At 38.2% G+C, this 20057-nt stretch overlaps 2 protein-coding genes and 1 pseudogene across 3 annotated transcripts; all 3 read right to left on the reverse strand.

Moving 5' to 3' along the window:
* Positions 1-253: 253 nt before the first annotated feature.
* Positions 254-1202, reverse strand: LOC104610823 (photosystem I reaction center subunit psaK, chloroplastic-like). Its single transcript, XM_010277621.3, has 3 exons — positions 983-1202; positions 700-780; positions 254-585 (listed from the first exon to the last, which is right to left on the reverse strand). Exons 1-3 carry the CDS (start codon positions 1079-1081, stop codon positions 358-360), a joined length of 408 nt encoding a protein of 135 aa, XP_010275923.1. The 5' UTR covers positions 1082-1202; the 3' UTR covers positions 254-357.
* Positions 1203-3610: 2408 nt separating this feature from the next.
* On the reverse strand, positions 3611-5549 carry LOC104610824 (adenylate isopentenyltransferase 5, chloroplastic-like; annotated as a pseudogene).
* On the reverse strand, positions 4977-12881 carry LOC104610825 (protein ALTERED PHOSPHATE STARVATION RESPONSE 1-like). 2 transcript variants are annotated; one of them, XM_010277624.3, is made up of 6 exons: positions 11334-12881; positions 9700-9884; positions 8533-8756; positions 6867-7022; positions 6692-6766; positions 4977-6215 (listed from the first exon to the last, which is right to left on the reverse strand). In XM_010277624.3, the coding sequence occupies exons 1-6, from the start codon at positions 12130-12132 to the stop codon at positions 6212-6214; spliced, it is 1443 nt and encodes a 480-aa protein (XP_010275926.1). In that variant the 5' UTR covers positions 12133-12881; the 3' UTR covers positions 4977-6211. The 2 variants fall into 2 exon arrangements, with proteins under 2 accessions (XP_010275926.1, XP_010275925.1); XM_010277623.3 differs by having other exon boundaries at positions 6692-7022.
* Positions 12882-20057: the final 7176 nt, after the last annotated feature.

Consider the following 20057-nt stretch of genomic DNA (forward strand, 5'->3'; position numbering starts at 1 on the left):
GGGCGTCTTTGTACCATTCAAATGTTGGAAACTTTCCCCCATGTGGAAAATTTATTATTTATCCACCTAGGAGATGGGTATCACTTTCCCCAAGGAAAATAAACTTTCCCTAACCCCCACAAAAATTTGAAGAAAGAACATGGGATTTTTGGTCAATCCCCCTAAATGAATCCAAGGGGAGGACTTGCCATGTTCTATGAAACCCAGGAATTATTCCAACTTTTGAACCTGCCAAATTTCACAACCAAGAGGCTTTAGGGAACAAGAGAGCTCTTCAAGGGAAAACCATGCAAACATTACACAAGAATAGCAGAAGAGAGAGATGTAGAGAGTATTGGAAAGGCACTAATAAGCATTTTACAATGCACCAATGTTCTTAAGCCCAAGAACAACCCCAACTCCAATAATGTGACCAACAACTCCACAGGCCAAGGTATCAGCAAGGGTGAAACCAGCTGGGTCACCAGTCTGCAGGCCAGAGTCCCTTATCTCAAGCTTCAAGCCTGCGGTCGCCTTCCTGTTTGCTGATGGAGCCAGCCCAAATCGTCCAGCAAACAGCATTAGACTTGTAGAAGTCACCATGATCTGTTCAATGACAGAAAATATCAAAATCCTTATCAGTCGTCATAATGTAGTGATATATATATATTGGGTGATTTTTCTACTCTGGACTAGATAAAACATCGATGAAATGTTCACCAAATTTGTAGGTGAGCCAATGAAGTCACAACGAGCACCCAAGGCACCCTTTCCCTTGCTCCTCACAGGTTGAAATGACACCTACACAATCAGATCGAATGTAAGTCAGCGGGTAGGTTTTAAGGTTTAGAATTTAGATCCAAAACTAAATCATACACCGTTTATTACCTAATAAATCTAACCTATGAAAGCAACGGGATCAGGGAGTTCTGCAATAAAAATAAAACCCAATGGATTTACAATCAAACTAAGCTACGAAATTCAACTGCAGAAGAACACTCACCAAGCCGTCTGCACGGGCAGATGATGATCTGGGTCTGAGGCCACTGAATTGAGGGAGAAAAGTCGTCACAGCAGTTGGGGTGGCGAGTTTAGTTGCCATTATCCGGTGAATATTGGAAGAATCAGAGAGGAGTCTCTCCCTCAAAGCCTTCTGTAAGTTGTATAGATTTTTGTTTCAATTCTCTCACAGTGCTGATCGATAGATCGTTCTACTTTCAATGTACGTATCAGAAGACTTTAAACCGCTGGAGACGGTGGAAGTTGCACCACAGCCACATGTTGTGAGCTGTGGCTTCAGAACGCCATGGCTGGATACATTTAGATACTTGCTTCTGACGTGGCGTATTTTCATTTGGCCTTGGAAGTTGGATAAGATTCTTAGTTGGTTTACCTGAATCCGGATTTGCTACTCATAAAGAGCGGGCCTAAAACCAACTCTTCACATCATTTCAACCGCACATCGGGAATATCTCCTGTTCTCAATGCTCGGCTGGAACATTCTGTGAGGTTGATACGAGGCACACGCAATATCCTAACTTTGTTTTTATCATTTATAAACTTTTTTCTAAGGCTCCGCTTTTCGTTTTTTGGTAAGTGCATTTACCCATGTTCTTTTATTTTCCATTTAAATAAGGCAACGACCATTTTATCCATAAAATTCAATTATTAAAAGGGGTATTTTTTGTTTGGCAACTTTCCCTATGTGAGAAAATTATTTACCCACCTAGGAGATGGGTATCACTTATACCCAGTAAAATAAATTTTCCCTGATCCCCACATAAATCTAAAAAGTAGAACATGGGTTTCTTGATCAATGGGAATCAAAATCCCATTGACCAACTTTCCTCCCTCTCAAAATCCCAAAAAAGAATGCCCCCTAAATCTTCTATTAATTTTTGAGACTTAAATTTTGCATATTAAGCTGCATGGTTCAATATTAAATTGCTGTTTGATGTTCTAATTCTCTGAGCCCATGTGGTAGAGGCGGGATTCATTGCCAGCAAAAAAAAAAAAACATTATCGAATATTATGAAGATTCCCCTAACAAGTAAAAAAGAAAAGGGAAAAATTATAATCAGAGCTAGGGGTGTTCATTTGGTCACTTCGGTTTGAAAATATAATTTAACTGACATTTCAGTTAGGTCATTTTCATAAATCGAACTAAATCAAATTAGATTTGAAAATTGAACCAAATTCAAATTGGTTTGATTTGGTTTTAAATCAGTTAGTTAAAATATTAATGTATGTTATATTTATATTAATAATTTTTATTAAAATATATCAACATTTACAATTAAAATACATATTATATTTTATTATTAATATAAATAGTAATATTAATATATCTTAGCACTAATATTAATAATTAAAATATAAATATACGCATCATTTTTGGTTAATTTGGTTAAATTTTTTTCTCGAACCGAATCAAACTGAAAGCTGAATTAACTTATTTAATTTGGTTCCGTTTTTGGTTTGATAACAAAATTTGAACACCCCTAGTCAGAACCGGCTCTAAAATTAAATTTGCATGCAGGTTGGGACATAATTTGTTAAAGCATTGACAATCGGCAGTGCAAGTGTTTTTATATGAAACCCCAACCCTGCCACGTCAAAAGATTTTAAAAAACACCCAACCAATATGGATCTTTTAGCATAGACGTGGATTTGATTCCTGCAACCATCGATTTTGAAAAGGAAGAATTATAGTGGTATGTGTCATCAAATACCAAAATAAAAAAGAACAAAAAATTAAGGGAAGTGTCAGCAAATTACCCTTCAAATAATAGGCCTTTTATTTCTAATACTAGACGAGAACCGTGCTGTTAAAAAGCTTCCACGTTACATTCAGCTTATTAACTGGATTGATTGTGAATGAACTTAAATAACCCCACATCTAATTTTATATGTTTAAAAATTAAAAAACCACTAAATTGTAAAAGTGTTGAGAAATAACAACATCTAGTATTTAAATAGTTTTTTAAGTTTGATTAGTTTCTTTTTTGAAGTAGATTTAATATCAATAACTCAAGAAATAGATGCATCAGCAGATAAACTTCTCGGTGGCTTGTGTCAAAAGGTAAGCTAACACAGTGGCCCATAGCTTAGCTAGGGTTTCTTGTCGTTTCGTTAATCCTTGTATCTGATATAAGCCTCCAGCATTTGTGGAAGACTTGCTTATTTGTGACATTTCTGATTGATTAATGCATTGCAGTTTATTCTCAAAAAAAAAAAAAAAAATCAATAAACACGGCCACATTAATCAGTGCTACATGGGCGTTTGTATTTATTGGAGATTAAACTATTTGATTTCAACGTTTATCCCAAAAAAATGAGAAATTTTTGAAAAAAGCCATTGAGGAAAGTGTCAAATTCTTGCTTCTCCCAACTTCTCACCGTTTCCCAAAACATGGATATGACTTGGCGACATAGTTTGCAAAATCGGGCCGGACCGGACGTTCGGACCAAAAAAACCGGAAACCGATCATTTGATTTCGTTTTTTTCAAAAATCGGATTTTCCCCCAAAACCTTTAATTTTGGTCAGTGAACCGCTGAACTGGGTGGTTAACCATTCGAACCGTTTTAACTATGTTTATTTTTTTATTTTTCTGTCAAAACGGGCTGAGCATTCGGTTTGAACAGTCGAACCGTTCAACCCAGTAACCGGACCCTTGGCCGGTTCGGTCACCAGGTCGGTTTTAAAAACCATGCTTGGCGATGATGTGGCCGCCAATGTGGCTGGCCATAACTCTGATCCGATGCGTCGTCGTTCATCGAGTCGCAGCTGCTACTACCTTCCCCATGACCGCCGCTTTGATGGTTGTCGCAGCGGCAGAGGCAGTGGGACCATGGTTTTCGGCTTTGTAGAAAAAATGCCTGACATGTTGGTGCCTGGTCCTGCCACCAGCTTCTCCCAGGCTTCCTTGTCGTGCTTCAATACTTCGAATGGCGTTGAGGCAGTGCATTTCCTTCACAGAAGCTCCTTCAGTCAATAGATTTTCTACAACTGGCAACGAGCTAACGTGTGCAAATGTTCACCTTGATCTCCTCGATCACCTCCTTGATGAGTCTTGCCAGGGTTTCTTCGTCTGCCGGTGCTTCAGCTTCCGCTCGGAGGAACCCGTCCATCTCTGGCACCCAAATGGCCTGTCTGATTCTCTGAGAATAATCGGCTTCTGGTTCAAAGAACCTCCGCACCTCGTCAACCAACCCAGCCTCGACCATGCAGTCCGCTCACTTGGACACAGACGAGTGGAGTAAACGTAAGCACACGTCCACCCAGAGGAAGCAGCTCGAACCTGGACTGGAACTCAAGATCATCGTTCACAAGCGCATGAATGTACGAGTTGAAGGTTGAAGCCACCCCGGTCGCAACTCACGATTAACTCAACAACGAGGGAAGCCGATGAACAGAAATCCAATGCCTTGAAATCCCAGGCTCCCAGCAGATGAAAATCCAATGCTGTGAAGAGCTAGCTTACAGGCCATTGACATGAAAAAATTCTTATATTGAATTGAAATTCGAAATAGAAAGGAAAACAAAAAGAGTAATTACTGTTAGATTTTGGATCTCAAATTCAGCTATTATAGACAAGCATAAGTAATTTGGACCATTAGATCGATTTAATGACACTCAAGTATCAAGAAAATATGCCACACTCTGTATCATTCATGTGATTGTTTCTTGAAATGCCCCACCGAACAGCCAAAGTTAAAGAAACGTTTATTAATGTTGATGTGGAAAGTCCTTTATGGGGTGTTCCAACCAAACAATAAAAGCGAAAAACATTTAAAACAACGTTTATCAGATAAATGATAAATATTTATCTGCTAAATGCCCCCTCAAGAAACTGTCATGAAACCAAACATATACTTGATCAGCCGGATTGAATGAATTTTGAACAAATCAATGGTTATATATATATATATATATAACCAGACCATTTTGGCCCCTAAGTGACAGATGAAACGGTTCAACCAGTCAGGTCAATGATGATTGAAAACATTGCTTCAAATTCAATTCTGCCAATTACCAAACTTTAATTGATTTTTTTTGATAATACAGGGAATTACAAGACGAACACAACAAAAACTAAAACCAGCGGGGGAAGGGCACGGCCCCCTGCATCAAGAAAAGCAATAAAACTGAACTCCCAGAGGAGGGAGAACTCCTAACTGAGAGCCTGAGAAATAGGACGAACCTCTCCTTTGCAGGCCAACCAGTCTGCTGCAAACTTGTATGTGGGTGTGGGAATAGGACATCTTAGCTGAGGTCCTCTGGGCTAGAAGCTGACACTCCTCGGCAATCCCAAGACACTTCCATGGGATCTTCGAGACACCTTGGGACTTTGGAGGATGTTGATCACGAGCACGGAATCCCCTTCGATGATGGTGATGATGATGGGTTCACTTTGAGATTGCAACACTAATTTATAGGCTTCAAGGGCGGTCCACATTTCAGCCACTGCAATTGTTGTGAAACCAAAAAAAAATAACAAAAAAAGAAAACTTTAATCAATTTTACATTTCTCTCCTCCAAAATAACCACTTCTGCTGTCATTCGCATTGGCGTTTTCAATTGACCAACATCTCAACTGATTGTAGCTTGTTTCCACATCAACCTCCAAGCTATATTAGCTTCCGCCATAACCCAGACATTCTATTGAATTTCCAAACGGTGCCTATAGAACCCTGGAGCCTAAACTGTACATCCAGCTTGGATCACTTATTTTGGGATCTGGAAAGCTCTTACGAAGCATTAAGAATATACTCAAAACCCAGTTCATCAGCTTCGTGACTGCAATACGCCATCATGACAAGCTGTTGATATGGCACAGCAGTGGACAGCCTCAAATACTTGAGCACACGCACTTGAGAATTCCGTTAATGCCTGGAAGACATTCAGGAGGCTTGTTTGTAGGTTATTCAGAGTAATGACCCGACTGGCCTGAACTGCATCAAGGTGTTTAGACTTTTCTTCTTCTACCTTTTTCTTGAATGCCTCAGCTTTGGCACGCTTGACTGATAAAGGATGCTTAGGACTCAAGCTAGAAATTGAATCACCAGTTGGATTTCTCTCAAGCTTCTTCTCCATTTCATTCATTGAGTTCAATACCTTCTGGAACCTTCTTTCAAGCCTGTCAGACTTTTTCTGCAAGTTGCTTTCTTCACCCTGCTGCAAGACTATGGAGTGGATGACTGACACAAGGCTCTTAATGGCCTCAGAGGCTACCTGTTAGCATCCAATACCATTTATAATTATGGAAAGATTAGCAGAATGGACTGTTTGATTCGAATTATAGTGAAAACTATGATTAGCTTTCCAGAATATCCAGCATTGCTGACAATGGATCCCATTCCTTTAAGAACAGGGACAGTTCTGAACATTCCCATCATGTTCATGGTGTAAATCATTTCAATGGGAAAAAAACAATATTATCATCATAACCATTCAATCTATGGACATTAATTATCTGGGCTATCAGTTATCCACCCAGATAGACAATGGATTGGATGATCACAGTCATCTAACATAAATTTTGGCATAGAAGCTCTCCATGTTTGGGAACCATCTGAAAAATTATGACCATAATCCTTTAATTTACAGTGGGGATGTATGGCCATTTTCACTCTGTATTAACTTTCTATCTAGATTTTTCCCTTCCTAATTTTTCACAAATAAAGCATAATTATCAGAGAGAGAGATACCTTATCAGGCAACCTGTCAAGGGCAAGCTGCCATTCTTCACAGAGGGTTTGAATACCAAATGAGTGGTCATTCTGCTGTTGGTCATCAACAAGATCGTTGGTGAGCTGGGCCCAACCATGAAGTGCTCTTATATAATCTTGCTGGGATTTAAGGAGGTTGCAGAAGTTGTTATACCAGGCAATAACCTCTGTTTCAAGCTGGGCTGTGGCTTGGCGATGGTATTCGGTGGTGGGCTCCATGCTTGAATGATCTGTAAGATGGTTCACCTGCTGAGCAATATGGTTCTGAACTTGATGACATTCGCACATTGTTCTCCACATGTGCATAAGCCTGGAAAAGGAAAATAACCAAAGTAAACAATAGGTAAGAAGAGGAAAGGCAAGGCTAATTTGTAACAACCCTAATTTGGAGGCTTGCATTCCTCCTTTGTGGATTAACTTAGTAACCACTAATGTGTTACTATGACTCTCACCAGAGTAACCAAAAAATCAATGGCTAAGAGCCTGAGCCTAAGAATGCTTATACTTGTGGAATAAGCAACCACCAAGGTGTGCGATATGAAACTAAATCATGAAAGATACAGGGAATCCTAGCTGTTCATTCACAAGCAAGCTGCTCGTGTATATGAATTTTTGTGTGCAAATGTAAGAAATGGCCAATAATATTACTAATCAAAAAATTATCCAACTGAATAAACTTACAGTTTTACGTATTAAATTATATATCCTTCTTATATAACTTGACCCCTAAATTTGTTCAAGGTGAGGACCATCATAAAATTTTATTAGTGAGAATAAATTATATATTAATCAGAGGAAAGGATAGTGAAATATTGTAAATTTAATAAATCCCACTAAATGCCAAAATAAGGACACTTCATCTCAAACTCTTGATTTAAGAATAGTGCAGTGGATTTTTTATGAGGGAGGATTTTTGAGACATATCAGCCAACTTGGTTATGGGAGGGCACCAAAACATTGCAAGATCACCTGTATTCAAGAAAACGTGGTGCATCAGTGGGACTCCATCAGATAACAATTACAATAAATTTTAACAGGTTTTCTCTTGGGAATCCAGGACAATTAGGTGGAAAACGTGCTTACAGAACCAGAAGATAAGACTCTGGTGGCTTTTGCGGGTCCAATTGAAGATGGTGACACCATTAAAGTTGAGACCTTGATTCATTTTCAGCCAATGAATTCATTTGGTGCATCTTTTCTGTCTATGGGATGCTCAAAAGACCAAAAAATGGTCTTTTCCCATTTGGTATTGTGTAGACCGGAAGACCCAAAAATAAGCACATGGAAAGACCAAAAAGGCCAAAAATCAGGAAGCTTCAAATGAAGCTTTTGATCTTTCCATGCTGAAAATAGCCTTCCCAGATGTTTTTAACAGCCCAGTAGACCATGACACTTACCAGTCTTGGTCTTTAAAGACAAGACGTCAAAAGCTCAGTGTGCCTTCTTGTCTACTGGGCTGTTGAAAGATCTGCCTAGAAAGACTTACCAAACACCACCTAGATTCTGCAACATCATATTAAAGAGACCAGGCCTTGGCTTCTAGGGGCCAGAAGTCGGCTAACTCAACGGATAACAGGTTATTAGGGAGGGTGAAATGAGGAGTGAATTATATGAAAGAAGTCTCTAACAGGTTTGGGAAAGGATCATGCTGTTATAGGTTTTCCCTTTATCTTGTATTGTCACCTTTTGTTCATTTTGTCATCCTTAAACTCTTCAGTTTCAGTTACATTAACATCATGTAGTAAATTGTCAGTACTACCATCTCTCCCCTCCCTCAATAAAGATGTCTCAGATTGAAAAGATGATGTCTATTACTTTACCCTGCAGATAAGTCAACCAGCTGAAGATGCAACTCTTCATCTCTGAGTTGCAATATAGATGAGCAAGTCCTACTTATTGATTGTGACAAACACAAGATGCTGGACTGCAAACTTTCAATACTTGATCGGGTCCTCTCAATCTTCATAGAATCTTGATTCTCAGATTCTTGTTTTGACAGTAGCAAGATTTTCCTCTCATACTCCAATTTAGACATCTCATCCTCCTGTAGTAAAATATTCCCAGAAAGTAAATACATATATCAATTAAAAAATGTGTAACTCAAATTTCAAGAATGGAAGAATAGATGGATTAGAAATGAATGAAAATTCATTAGTAGTCCAGATAAATTTTGAAGTGAACACATGCAAGTATTTACCCCAAAAAAAATTTTCACATGCAAGTACAATAAACATGGAAAGGAACTATAAATCCTTTTTTCCTTGTTAAGTAAGGAGCCATCAGACCTTACCATGGCTAATGTCAAAGCAATAAGAATCCACAAGTATCTGAAACATTTATTTTTCTGACGTCCAGTAGAACTCAATATAGTGTTAGGCAATACTGCCGCATAAACATGGACCAAGCTTGTTTTGCAAAGACAACATTCTACCAAAAGCCTTACCCAGGATCTAAATAGCCACACCTAAACCTATTAATCCTGCATGGACAAACACAATCCAACAAAAGCCATACCAGAGGATAGACTTCAGGGTTTGGTCATAACATTTTTTTATCGGAAACAGTAACTAAATTAAACAGAACTTAAAATACAACTGTCACCCTTGGAGTAGGGGTTTGAGATACAATCACCGAGTCACAACACTGCCCAGAAGATGTTCCCCCCTAGAGTAGGGGCTTGGTCAACATTTTCTTATTTAGAACTCTCGACAATTAACCATTAACAATAAGCAGGATTCCATGTGATTATACTTCAATTCCAATTCAACTAAGCCTTATCCCAACTATGTAGGGTCAACTACATGAACATTGTTTTGCAGTTCCATTCTGTTCAGTGTCATATCCATTGTTAAATTATGGGGATATTATGTGACTTTAGAGATATTAAAATACATTTAAAATTGAAATAAAACGTACTGAATTTTAGTAGCACTTTTTAGCTGTCATGCACCATTTTACCTTCTTCCAAGACAAAAAACAGTAATTACCTTGACTTCTTCATAAAGCCTATGCTCTTTTTCATATAATTTGTCCAGTGTGATGCAAAGGCCACCAGGGTTGCAAGGTTCACTGGAACCAGGATTTTCAATAGATTCCCTACTGGAATGAAGTGATTTAGAAGACCAACTCCAAGACAAAGCACTGAAGACCTTTGCAGATTTGAAACTCTTCCCTGTTTAAGGAACAGTATTAGGATATGTTTGAAAACTTTATACAAGAGGTATTACACTAAAAAAATTGCACACATAGCTGGGAATTAAAATAGAGTAAACCTACAGTACAAATTACGTAGACCATAAGGAAGACTACCAGAAAATTGTGTGCATATGCATGAACGGACTCAGCATTTGTAGGGCAGAAAATGGATCAGGTTTAGTCGGATTCATATTTGAATCCAACTCATTTAAGTCAGATTCAGATCTCCATTTAACCATAATCAGATCTGAAAATACACATTTATTAATTGGATAAATTTTGGATATTTCTTGATACAATCTCCTAGGATCCAATCCAGTTCCATTATATATGTATGTATGTATATAATGAATTTTAATACTAAAATTCATTAGAATTAATTGGATTTGAGATTTAAATGAAGTTATTTTTCCATTAATTGTATACATTTAACAATGGATATGGCATTAAACAGAATAGAATGGCAAAACAGCATAGGGTGATGATTGTGCTGATGTATATATCTATTTGTTTTATATTTAAATTTATAAATTTATGTTAATTTTATAGAGATTTATCACTTATTGATATATTAATCGATCGGGTTATCAAGATGTGCAAACCAATTGAATTCAAATCTATATTTTACATGTCTGTCAGATATCAGATTGAATTCAGATCTCTTGGATTCTTACCAGATCAGAATCATATACCCCCATCCAAATTCTATCCGATCTGTTTGCAATACTAGCATTTGAATAACTCACAGGATCTCAAATGATGAAAACAATAACATGCATAAAGAGGAAATTTGAATTAACAAAAGGAAACTCTATGCCCCATACAGCCTACAAGGTCCAACAAGTAGAATCCTAAATCCCTATCAAGCAAACCACCAAAAGAACAACTACTATATACCAATGCACTACCATATACAATTGAAAGAGTGTTATTTGAAAACAAACTTAGCCCCTGTATTGGAGCACTTAGTCAGACTGGAACCTGCAAATACTACAACAAACTCTAATATTGGTCCCATGATATCATACTGGTGCCCAACAACAAATGCAGAGAAGTCATCCTGATCAAAGGGATAGAGCAACCTAAATGTTGACGCCACCAATTTTCAATTCAAACCAATGGCAGAGATCTCTGAAGATTACCTAGATCTACCTTCATTTCAAAGACAGGATGTACACAGTACAGAAGATGTTATATGCACTGTTTTCCATGTAAAAAAACAAGTATACAGAGGAGGAAAATAAACACACAATAAATATAAAGAATTCATAGTGATAAAATTGAAAGTGATGCTAAAGCTTTTTATTTCCATGTCTTTCCTAGTGAAGCTGATTCAAGAATGAAGCACAACCAAAATAATAAGGAAAAGAAAAGGAAAATAACCAAGATAAAGCTAGTTTTACAAGGACAAAGAGATGATCTTTACTGTTATTTTCTCCGAAGTTATGGCGAAGAAGATCGCCTTTGTTGGTATCCAGAAGAACGGCTATTTCCTTTCCAGAAGCCGAAGCTTTGAGAAAATAATCATCCAGCTCCTTGACAATTCTAGCCAATGTCTTCTTGTTCCTTGATATCATCATGTGCATATCTGCCGTGTCTTTAGTATACCCGCTCATCGTCGAAGAATTATCGTCTGCCAGTTCAACCGACATGGTCTTCTCTGGGAGTGAGTTCAAAACGGCATTAGCAACAACTTCCTCTCCCAATTCTTCTTCAAATTCTGTATTAGTCTCTGCCCACACTTCCTCCTCAGCCTGCTGGACCTGTTCTTTCTTTTTCTGCCGGAGTGGAGGAGAAGAAGAAGAAGGATCAAATGGGTCCCATAAATCCCAAGACGATCTCAGAACCGGAGGCGGCGGCGGCGGGGTTATACAGCTGCTATCTTCGTCAAATTCTATACATTCTTCTTGGACAAGTTCCTCTCTCCGCTTATCTTTGGCCTTCCCTTCGTCGGGACTATAGGGGGGAGGAGGTGGAGGTGATGGAGGCAAGGGAAGAGGGGGTGATGGAGGCAATGCCACTGGAAAGGGAGGATTTTCGAGCTCCAGAAACTCGGATTCGGTGAATTGTCGAAGTGTTATCCCTGTATTCTTCAAAGATTGCAAATAAGCCATCTGGGCAGCAGCGAATTGCCCACGTAACCCCACTAATTGCTTCATCAACCTTCTTCTCTCCTTGCATCTTTGCACCCTTTCGTTGTCAATACTCGATGCAGCACAACCCATCTCTCTGGTGCAGGAACCAGTGGAGAAGAGTGTTTACTCTCCAACTTCAGATCATACACAATAGAAAAAGCAGGGTAGAAAAACCTAAAGTCCAGATCGAATTTCAGATAAAGTGGAAGCCCATAAAATTCTTCTACAATCTTACACGATTTGCATTCCCATTTCTACCTGAAAGAGGAAACCGAAAGAAAAACGAAAAGAAGCAGCAAGAGAGTAGTACAAAAGAGAAGATTCCTGAGTTCCTAGTATGAAGGCTTGCTGGCAAACATAGTTGGGATTAAAAAAAAGGAGACAGTCCATGATGGATCGTCTGTTTCACCTAGTTTTTACTGATATTCTCAGGCGCAGAGGAATATAAAAACTAATAAAAAGGAAAACACTGTTCCTGACACGGGAACAGTCAAAGACGATTGAACATCTCTCTGCCCAGAAGAGAAACTAGGGTTTGCAAAACGCCAAGAGAGAGATCTCACCCAGAAGGGGGAAAAAGCATCAACAGACACTCAAGTGCGTTTCTGGCATGAACAGCAGCAGAAGCCTAAATCCATCATCCCTCGAATTTGGATTTGCTCCTCACCCCACTCACTGTATGGCTTTGCTCGAATTCCAACAACGACTCCGAAGCATCCAATGCCTATAAATATGGCGCATTTTAGCCCACGAATTTCATTGAATAAAAAAAGGTCAGCTTGCTTCTTGCATCGCGCGACGAGATGGGATTAGCTGAACGCTTTCGCTAAACAGACTGTGAAGTGTGAACCAATACACCACCACGTAATGAAAATGACCGTTTAGACCATCTTTAAAATGTCAAATTTACGGATAGGATGCGTTTTATAGAAACAGATTACGAGGGACTGTAATTTCAGATTTCTGTCATGGAGTGCAGTGTATTTTACCGAAATTTTTTATAGTAAATTTCTTAAACTAATTAGCAAATTGACGAAATGTACCTTAAATGTTTGAAAATTTTCCAACTTATCCTTTATATTCAAAAATGCCCTCATTTGGGAGAGACGATTCTATCAAAAGTATTAGTGACCATGGCAATCGGATGATGATTGCCTTCTGCCCGGCATGAGGTCATTTAACTCTCTTCGATGAATAAAAGTGGAAAAACATCAAGCAAGACAAGGCTCCGCCTACGCATGGAGGGAGCCTCGACCGGAACCATCATCACGACCACCACCACCTAAAATCTAGAGCTTGATTTGATGTGGGTGAAGAAACGGGAGCCTGATTGGATGTGGGCGAAGAAACAGGAGCCTGATCTAATGGCGGATTTTGCTTCGACGATTGAGGCTGGAAGGATTCGTGGAGAAATCGTTTTTTGTTACTTTGATAAGGAGAAGTCACCGAATTTGGCTTTGACGGTGGTTGGCTGATGATCTCTAAGATCACCATGAACGGATCTGACTTCGACGGTTGTTGGATGATAATCTCTTCTTGGCTAAGGCCACCGTGACCTTAAATAAATAAAAAAAAAAATGTATAAAAAAATTAATACTTATCACCAAAGCTCTACCGTTCGGAAGTTGCAGTAGCCACCGTCGCCTATGACGATAATGGTGCTCGGTCTCTACTTTTGGGCATTTTGTTCAACCCGCACATATGCATTAAAATAAGGGATAAAAAAGTAAATTTCTCTTTTAGTTGTTAGAAACAATACGAGTACCATTAGTCAATTTTCAAACATTAGGGATACACTTAATCAATTTACTAAATTTATAAATTATAAGAGTAGTTTAAAAAATTTACCCAATTTTTATATGGGATCACAGCATTTTGGACTCGTGTATTTTATGAATTGTGTGCAGCGTTATCATTGGTTCTACAGTCCTTTGAATGGCCATTATGTCTAGTTAATCCTAATTTCATAGCAATAGGGGTGTGTAATCGGTTGGTTCGGTTCGATTTTGTTAAGTCCTAACACCTAACTGATTATTCGATTTGACATCTTTCCCAACTGAACCAAAATGAACTAGAATTTAGAACTAAACCGATCCTAATCAAATTTACTTCAATTTGGTTTAGTTTTTTGTTCGAATTAATAATTCATAAACAATTAATTATTAGTCTTTAGTCTAGATTTTAATAATTAGTCTAGGTTTTAATACATAATTAATACAATTACACTCATTTAATGAACACTTTAGTGATTATTTATTAAAACAACTACACCCATTATTCACAAACAACTAATGAACAATAATTAGTCAAGGTTTTAATACCTTAGTTGTTAAAAGTTTTTAGATAATTTAATTAACTATTGATGTTGCGCGATCCGATCACTCCTAACTGGTACTTGCGTGGCTCCTGAGAGGTACTTGAGACGAGAGGATAGAGGAAGAACTCCTGGGGGGTTTCCCGGCGGGAACGCTCCGATGATTAAGTCAGTACTGTGTGCATGAAGAGAAGGAAAACGGAAGGCTAAGAGTGAAGGTTGCACAAATGATTTGAAGATACTTTGTTCCTTGAGAATGATCCCCTTATAATTGAATTCCATTGCTTCAGGCCCTCTGACTTCTGACAGAGCAGGTATAACCGCCACTGTCAGCCTGCCACAGCCGTTACAGGCAAGGCTGAGGTGGCACACGCGGGGCCGTCGTTGCAGGGTACGTGTCTGTCAAGCGCAAGACACCTTTCTGAAGGTGACAGGCGCGGCGCTATCTGACGAGGGACATGTTGCTATCCACAGATTTGTCGGGTACAGCGGTCGAGCAGGAAGCTTTCCTGTGGTATACCGAACTGCCCTTCCGCGAATCACCCTGAGCTGGGTTGTCTCTTGAGTGACGAGCTGCCTGTAGCAAGTTATGCCGAGCTGGCTAACCCGAGGTGTCCATGCCTCGGGGTGTCCAGAGATGGATCAGTGCGTTCTTGCCTGGGAGTGGCCCGAGGTCCATTGGGGGGAGCTCGGGCCTTAAGAGAGGTCAGGACGTCCCGAAGTGCCTTAACCCCGGGGAGGAGGTGCGGGTAAGGCGGTTCCCGGCGAGTAGTTTACCCATCGAGTTGCTGAGCTGTACTCGGTGGAACTTCCCCCCCGAGTTGCGTTCACACTGGTTGCGCTGTCATGTTGAGTCATTGTTTGAGCAAGGTCACACCCACGTGTACCTGTACTGCGAGGTCGGGCCAAATCACCGTCCATCAACTATTATTAATTAAAAGTTAGAATGGGCCCAAACCCCATTATTGGGAAATTGCCGAATTGGCCATTAGGAGAGATAATAATTATTAAACAATAAGTATAAAGTATTCAATAGAATATTATATATTTAATGTAATTAATTAGATAAAACCACTAGTTCAATTTTTTGTTCCGTTCGATTGAAAACACAACAACCATTTAGATCTCTCTGAATCTCAAATGTTCGAGTTGAATGGGTCAATGGTTCTCTGACCAAGTCAATGGTTTTTGACCCAAGAATGGGTTAAAGGTGAAATGGAACAGGTTGCCTAGACGGTTTCTAGGCTGTACAGTCCGACCATCCGGGTCAACAACTGTTCGAAAACATTGCTCCCACCCTCTCTCATCTGAACCCTAGGAATCCCATTACTAGAACATCATTGATCAACAATAATGGACGTTTGGTATCAACTAATCAATTGGCAATCAACGATAAGCTCCTTCTTCTTCCCTAGAAACTCAATTATTATTACTTAAACATACTTTGAGTTTTTATAAATTGACTTAAACATACCCTGGGTTTTATAAAATGACTGTGACTTTTTTAACCCTCATTTTCTTTTAAATTTTCAAAATATATCCTGCATTTTAAAAATTCATGTGGATGATATGTGATTCCTTTTACAATTATTTGTATATATTTAACAAAACAAGGGGGTGCTGTGTATCCTCTTTTTTACATCTGAATCTGATATATTTATGATCTTCATCATATTAGTGTCTTCATTTGAAATTGGTCCACACTCGTGATGAGAAATTTCTCTTTTCCAAAAGAATACCTCTTCTCATATCAATGTTAATGAGATGCTGATTATACCATGATCAGGTATTGAGTACTTGGCGATGACATGCTACAACTATGCAAGCTGTGCATATCAATCCTTGGCAACTGATAAACGGAAGTTGCAATGCACAGGTTCAGAAACTACTCGTAAAGAGGATGAGCCAATATATCGGTTTTGTACTTTGCATTCTACCAAGAACCAAGTCCATCTCCTCCACCTCCAGCTTCACTTTCTGCCACTGCTATTATTCCCCTAATTTAGGTTGTTACCACTACTGTCCTATTATCATTATTAGGGCTCAAATCGGACAAGTTGTGTGAGACAGAGACATAGCAGCGGCAGTCATCGAGTCACTCCACACACAAATATCATCACCCACCCACATCGCTAGCGTTCCGTTGAAGAATCAGCCGTCGGTCAAGTGTAGGAAATTGCCATCAACATACTGGTTCTACTGTTGAAGAATTGCATTTTTTAGCCATGTCGGTCCACCTCCACCTCCTCCATTAACTGGTGTTGTTGTGGTTTTCCACTTGTCTCCATCATTAATCTAACGAAGTCTATCCTATCTATACTACTATTATACTCCTTAAAATCGTTGTGTTTTCCCCTAAATGTAGTGCCATTTCATGTGAGATGTGGTTGTGAAACACCATCTATTGACGATCAATTTATTTAAGTGAAAATGTTACATCTTCATTATTAGATGAACCGGTTCCGTAGTTAATTGTCATTTTTTTCTCTTCTCTTCCCAAAAGGGTAAATAGGATTTTTAAAATTTTAAATGGCCTTTTTCATTGATGGAGGGTATGTTTAAGTCCTATAGGGTTAGCTCACAAGGTATATTTGTGTCTTTTTGAAAAACTTAGGGCATGTTTAAGTCAATTTATGAAAATTTAGGGTATATTTAAGTCTTTTACCCTTTATTGTATTACTATTACTATTATTATTATTTCGCCCAGAACTCTAAGGGTAAAATTTCAAAAATTTTCTAATTCTTTCAGGAATTGAATTCCCTGCATTTGGAAAAACTGTATTTTTTAGGATCGGTCTTGCACCGAATCGGACCATATTTGAAATCAAATCAAGAGGGAGATGTATACTTGATACGGATACCACAAATGCAGATCCCAAGGTGGAAGTTCATGCCCAAATCAGTCATAAAATCAACCACCACCGAAGATGGCATAGTGTACTCCTGAAGCCGGTTCAACAATGCAGTTTTCAGCAAAACTACAATCCAACTGCTTGGGTTGAACTGAGGAGGTGAGCACGAAACTCCTCTGAATTTTTCTTGCAAAAATAAGAAGAAAACCGATCTCCATCAGTCCAAAAATAGTTGTAGTCGAACTAGGGTTTCTTGGAAGACAAACGAAGAAGAGAGAGGGCAGAATTGAGAGGTCTTCTAGTCCAGTTCACCCTCTTCTTCTTTTATTTCTTTATGGAACATTTCTCCTAATCAAATTAAGAGATTATCCAAATCTAATTTGGATCTGGACTCTATTAAGAGATAAGCCTTATCCTCTTAAGATGATAGGTGCTCCATACCCATTTCCAAACCCAGCCCCATGTCACATGACAACTTAAACTATCATGTGATAAGTTAATTAATCATATTAATTATGGGTCATAGGCCCATCAACTATAAAGCTCACGACCCAAGAGTGTTGCATGGCCAACTTAGGCCTAATTTGTATGGTGTGTGACCCCATAATGACCTCACATAAGTCCACATAGGTTCAACCCAACCTCTGTGAAAAGGCCTGGCCGAATTCACTACTAAATGCAGTGAACCCCTAAACATATCACTATGGGCTTAAAATAGTTCCAACATTTACACTTAAAAGATCATTGAATTCAGCCATACTATAAAGACCCAATGATAATGGACTTAAGTAAGATATATATATATATTATATTGCAAAACCAAATCTTAAACACAGTTGAAATCCACTATCGTCAGTTTAGGTTTCCATCAGAGAGAGTGTAAATCCTATCATTCACTTTGTCTGACAAAATGGCCAATCCTATCATTATGATCACCCACTTAAGTGAATTTTCAAATTGCCCCAACATATCCAGGTTTTGACCCACAATGGATCTCACTGATTGGTATATCAAAAACAACCCAATTCGACTCCTAGTGCAGTACCATAATCAAGTCTAGGGGTTATGTGTAACTTTCAGTTTTTTTCATCAATTTCTAAGGTCTAGAGCATAACTGAAAAATGGTCCGATTTCAGTGTTTCAACCAAACATACACTACATGTGCTTTGGGTATAACCCTAGTAGCTAAGACAAGTTGCCCCAACTTCTTTGGTAGCACATCAGTGTCAGCATTGGCATGATAAATTCCTCAAATCTATCCAACGGCTAAGAACATTCTAAACTAACACAAGTCTCATAAGTGTCCAATTTAAGGGGTAATTTCACAGAAACATACCTATATCAGCATGAAACAATAATGTATTTTTATACATTTACAATAAATGTATTTATACATCAATCTGATTGAAACTAAGGGCATATACTATCTAACATTTTCATCATGTCTGTTATCTACACCTTATTCTAATCATTTAAGTTGGGCATAAAATTATTCTATCATGCAGTCCATGTAGGGCCATATCTATTCTGTGTTTACATGTTCAAATTTGTAAATGTGGGTTGTGTGGGGTGAATGAGAGGTTGTGGGTGATTAAAGATTTATGATATAATATAAATAATATATTATATTATTTATATAATATTATAATATATTGTAATATGTAATATATAATATATAAATAATATATAATATTTCTTAATTGATGAATTGGACTGGGTCGTGGTGAATCAGATCGAGGTATATCTGAGTTCAATTTGTTAACTAAATGGATTGGCTTTTAAGACTCGATCCGATTTGTTAGGACCAAAGGAGGTATCCGAATCCGACTCTTATTGGATCAGATCCGAATTCGAATAGGATGTGATCCGACTTATTTGCAGCCCTACATACATAACCACATGGATACACAAACAAAATAAATAAAGTTATTTATGCATATCGATGAAAAAAAATTCTGTACCCCAACTATGACACTTCTTAGGACCTTGATCCCCACTAGGGATAAAAATGACCCACCATCCTTAATCCCCAATAGGAACGGGTTCCCCATCAAGGACCCAAATCCCTAAAATTTTTAATTTAAAAGCATTTTTAAAAGATAGATTTACTTAAAATAAGGAAACTTTTTTAAAAGTATAAAAATATTATTGTATCCAAATTAATAGTCCTAATTAACTCCAAATAGGGACTTTAATCTTTTTTGGTAATAATTACCATCACTTGTACTTTGGAAACATGTAGCATTTGTCTCTACCTTGACTTCCATGTGACCACACTATCTTGTGAATCTCATTTCTAATAACTCATTGAAGTCTTGTGAACCCATGTACTCTCAACTAGATGATACAATCCTTTTCACCTTTTCCCTTCATAAGACCATACTATTGTATAGGGATTTAAAAAAGATAAAATTAACACATGAATGAGAATCTTTTTTTGAGGTTAACGGGTAGAACTCTAGTGAAGGAGAGTATATGTTTCAAAGTGAAAGATCAAGGGGATCTTTGTCATAAATGAAAGTTTAGGAGGATAATTGTCCGATGGTACAAAGTAATTCAAATTAACTGAACATGGTGGTTGTTCAACGGACTGTAAAACCAATAATAATGTTCCACGCCAATAATAAATAACCTCATTATAAAAGGTGTGGATCTCATGTATTTATTACTGATGTGGAGCATTATCATTAGTTACAATCAGCCAGCCAACGCGTTCAGCTAATCCTTGCTCTATGAAGGTCTTTGTAATTTACTCAAATATCTTTTTTCAAGTCATGGAAAAATGACATGATTGCATTCTGGCTATAATCATGGCTTAGTTGTATGCCTAATGACTTGTATGGGCATTC

This window comes from Nelumbo nucifera, chromosome 4 (assembly GCF_055504915.1).
Source record: "Nelumbo nucifera cultivar China Antique chromosome 4, China Antique-T2T, whole genome shotgun sequence".
NCBI classification, from domain to species: domain Eukaryota; kingdom Viridiplantae; phylum Streptophyta; class Magnoliopsida; order Proteales; family Nelumbonaceae; genus Nelumbo; species Nelumbo nucifera.

Bases quoted from the DNA above. Each gene is read 5' to 3' on its own strand.
- LOC104610823 (XM_010277621.3), bottom strand. From the start codon at position 1,081: ATGGCAACTAAACTCGCCACCCCAACTGCTGTGACGACTTTTCTCCCT. The intron at 781-982 runs GTGAGTGTTCTT...CTGATTGTGTAG, and splicing joins CTGCCCGTGCAGACGGCTTG to GTGTCATTTCAACCTGTGAG. The intron at 586-699 runs GTGAACATTTCA...GTCATTGAACAG, and splicing joins TTGGCTCACCTACAAATTTG to ATCATGGTGACTTCTACAAG.
- LOC104610825 (XM_010277623.3), bottom strand. From the start codon at position 12,132: ATGGGTTGTGCTGCATCGAGTATTGACAACGAAAGGGTGCAAAGATGC. The intron at 8,757-9,699 runs GTAATTACTGTT...ATTTTACTACAG, and splicing joins GGCTTTATGAAGAAGTCAAG to GAGGATGAGATGTCTAAATT. The intron at 6,216-6,691 runs GTATCTCTCTCT...GGATGCTAACAG, and splicing joins TTGACAGGTTGCCTGATAAG to GTAGCCTCTGAGGCCATTAA.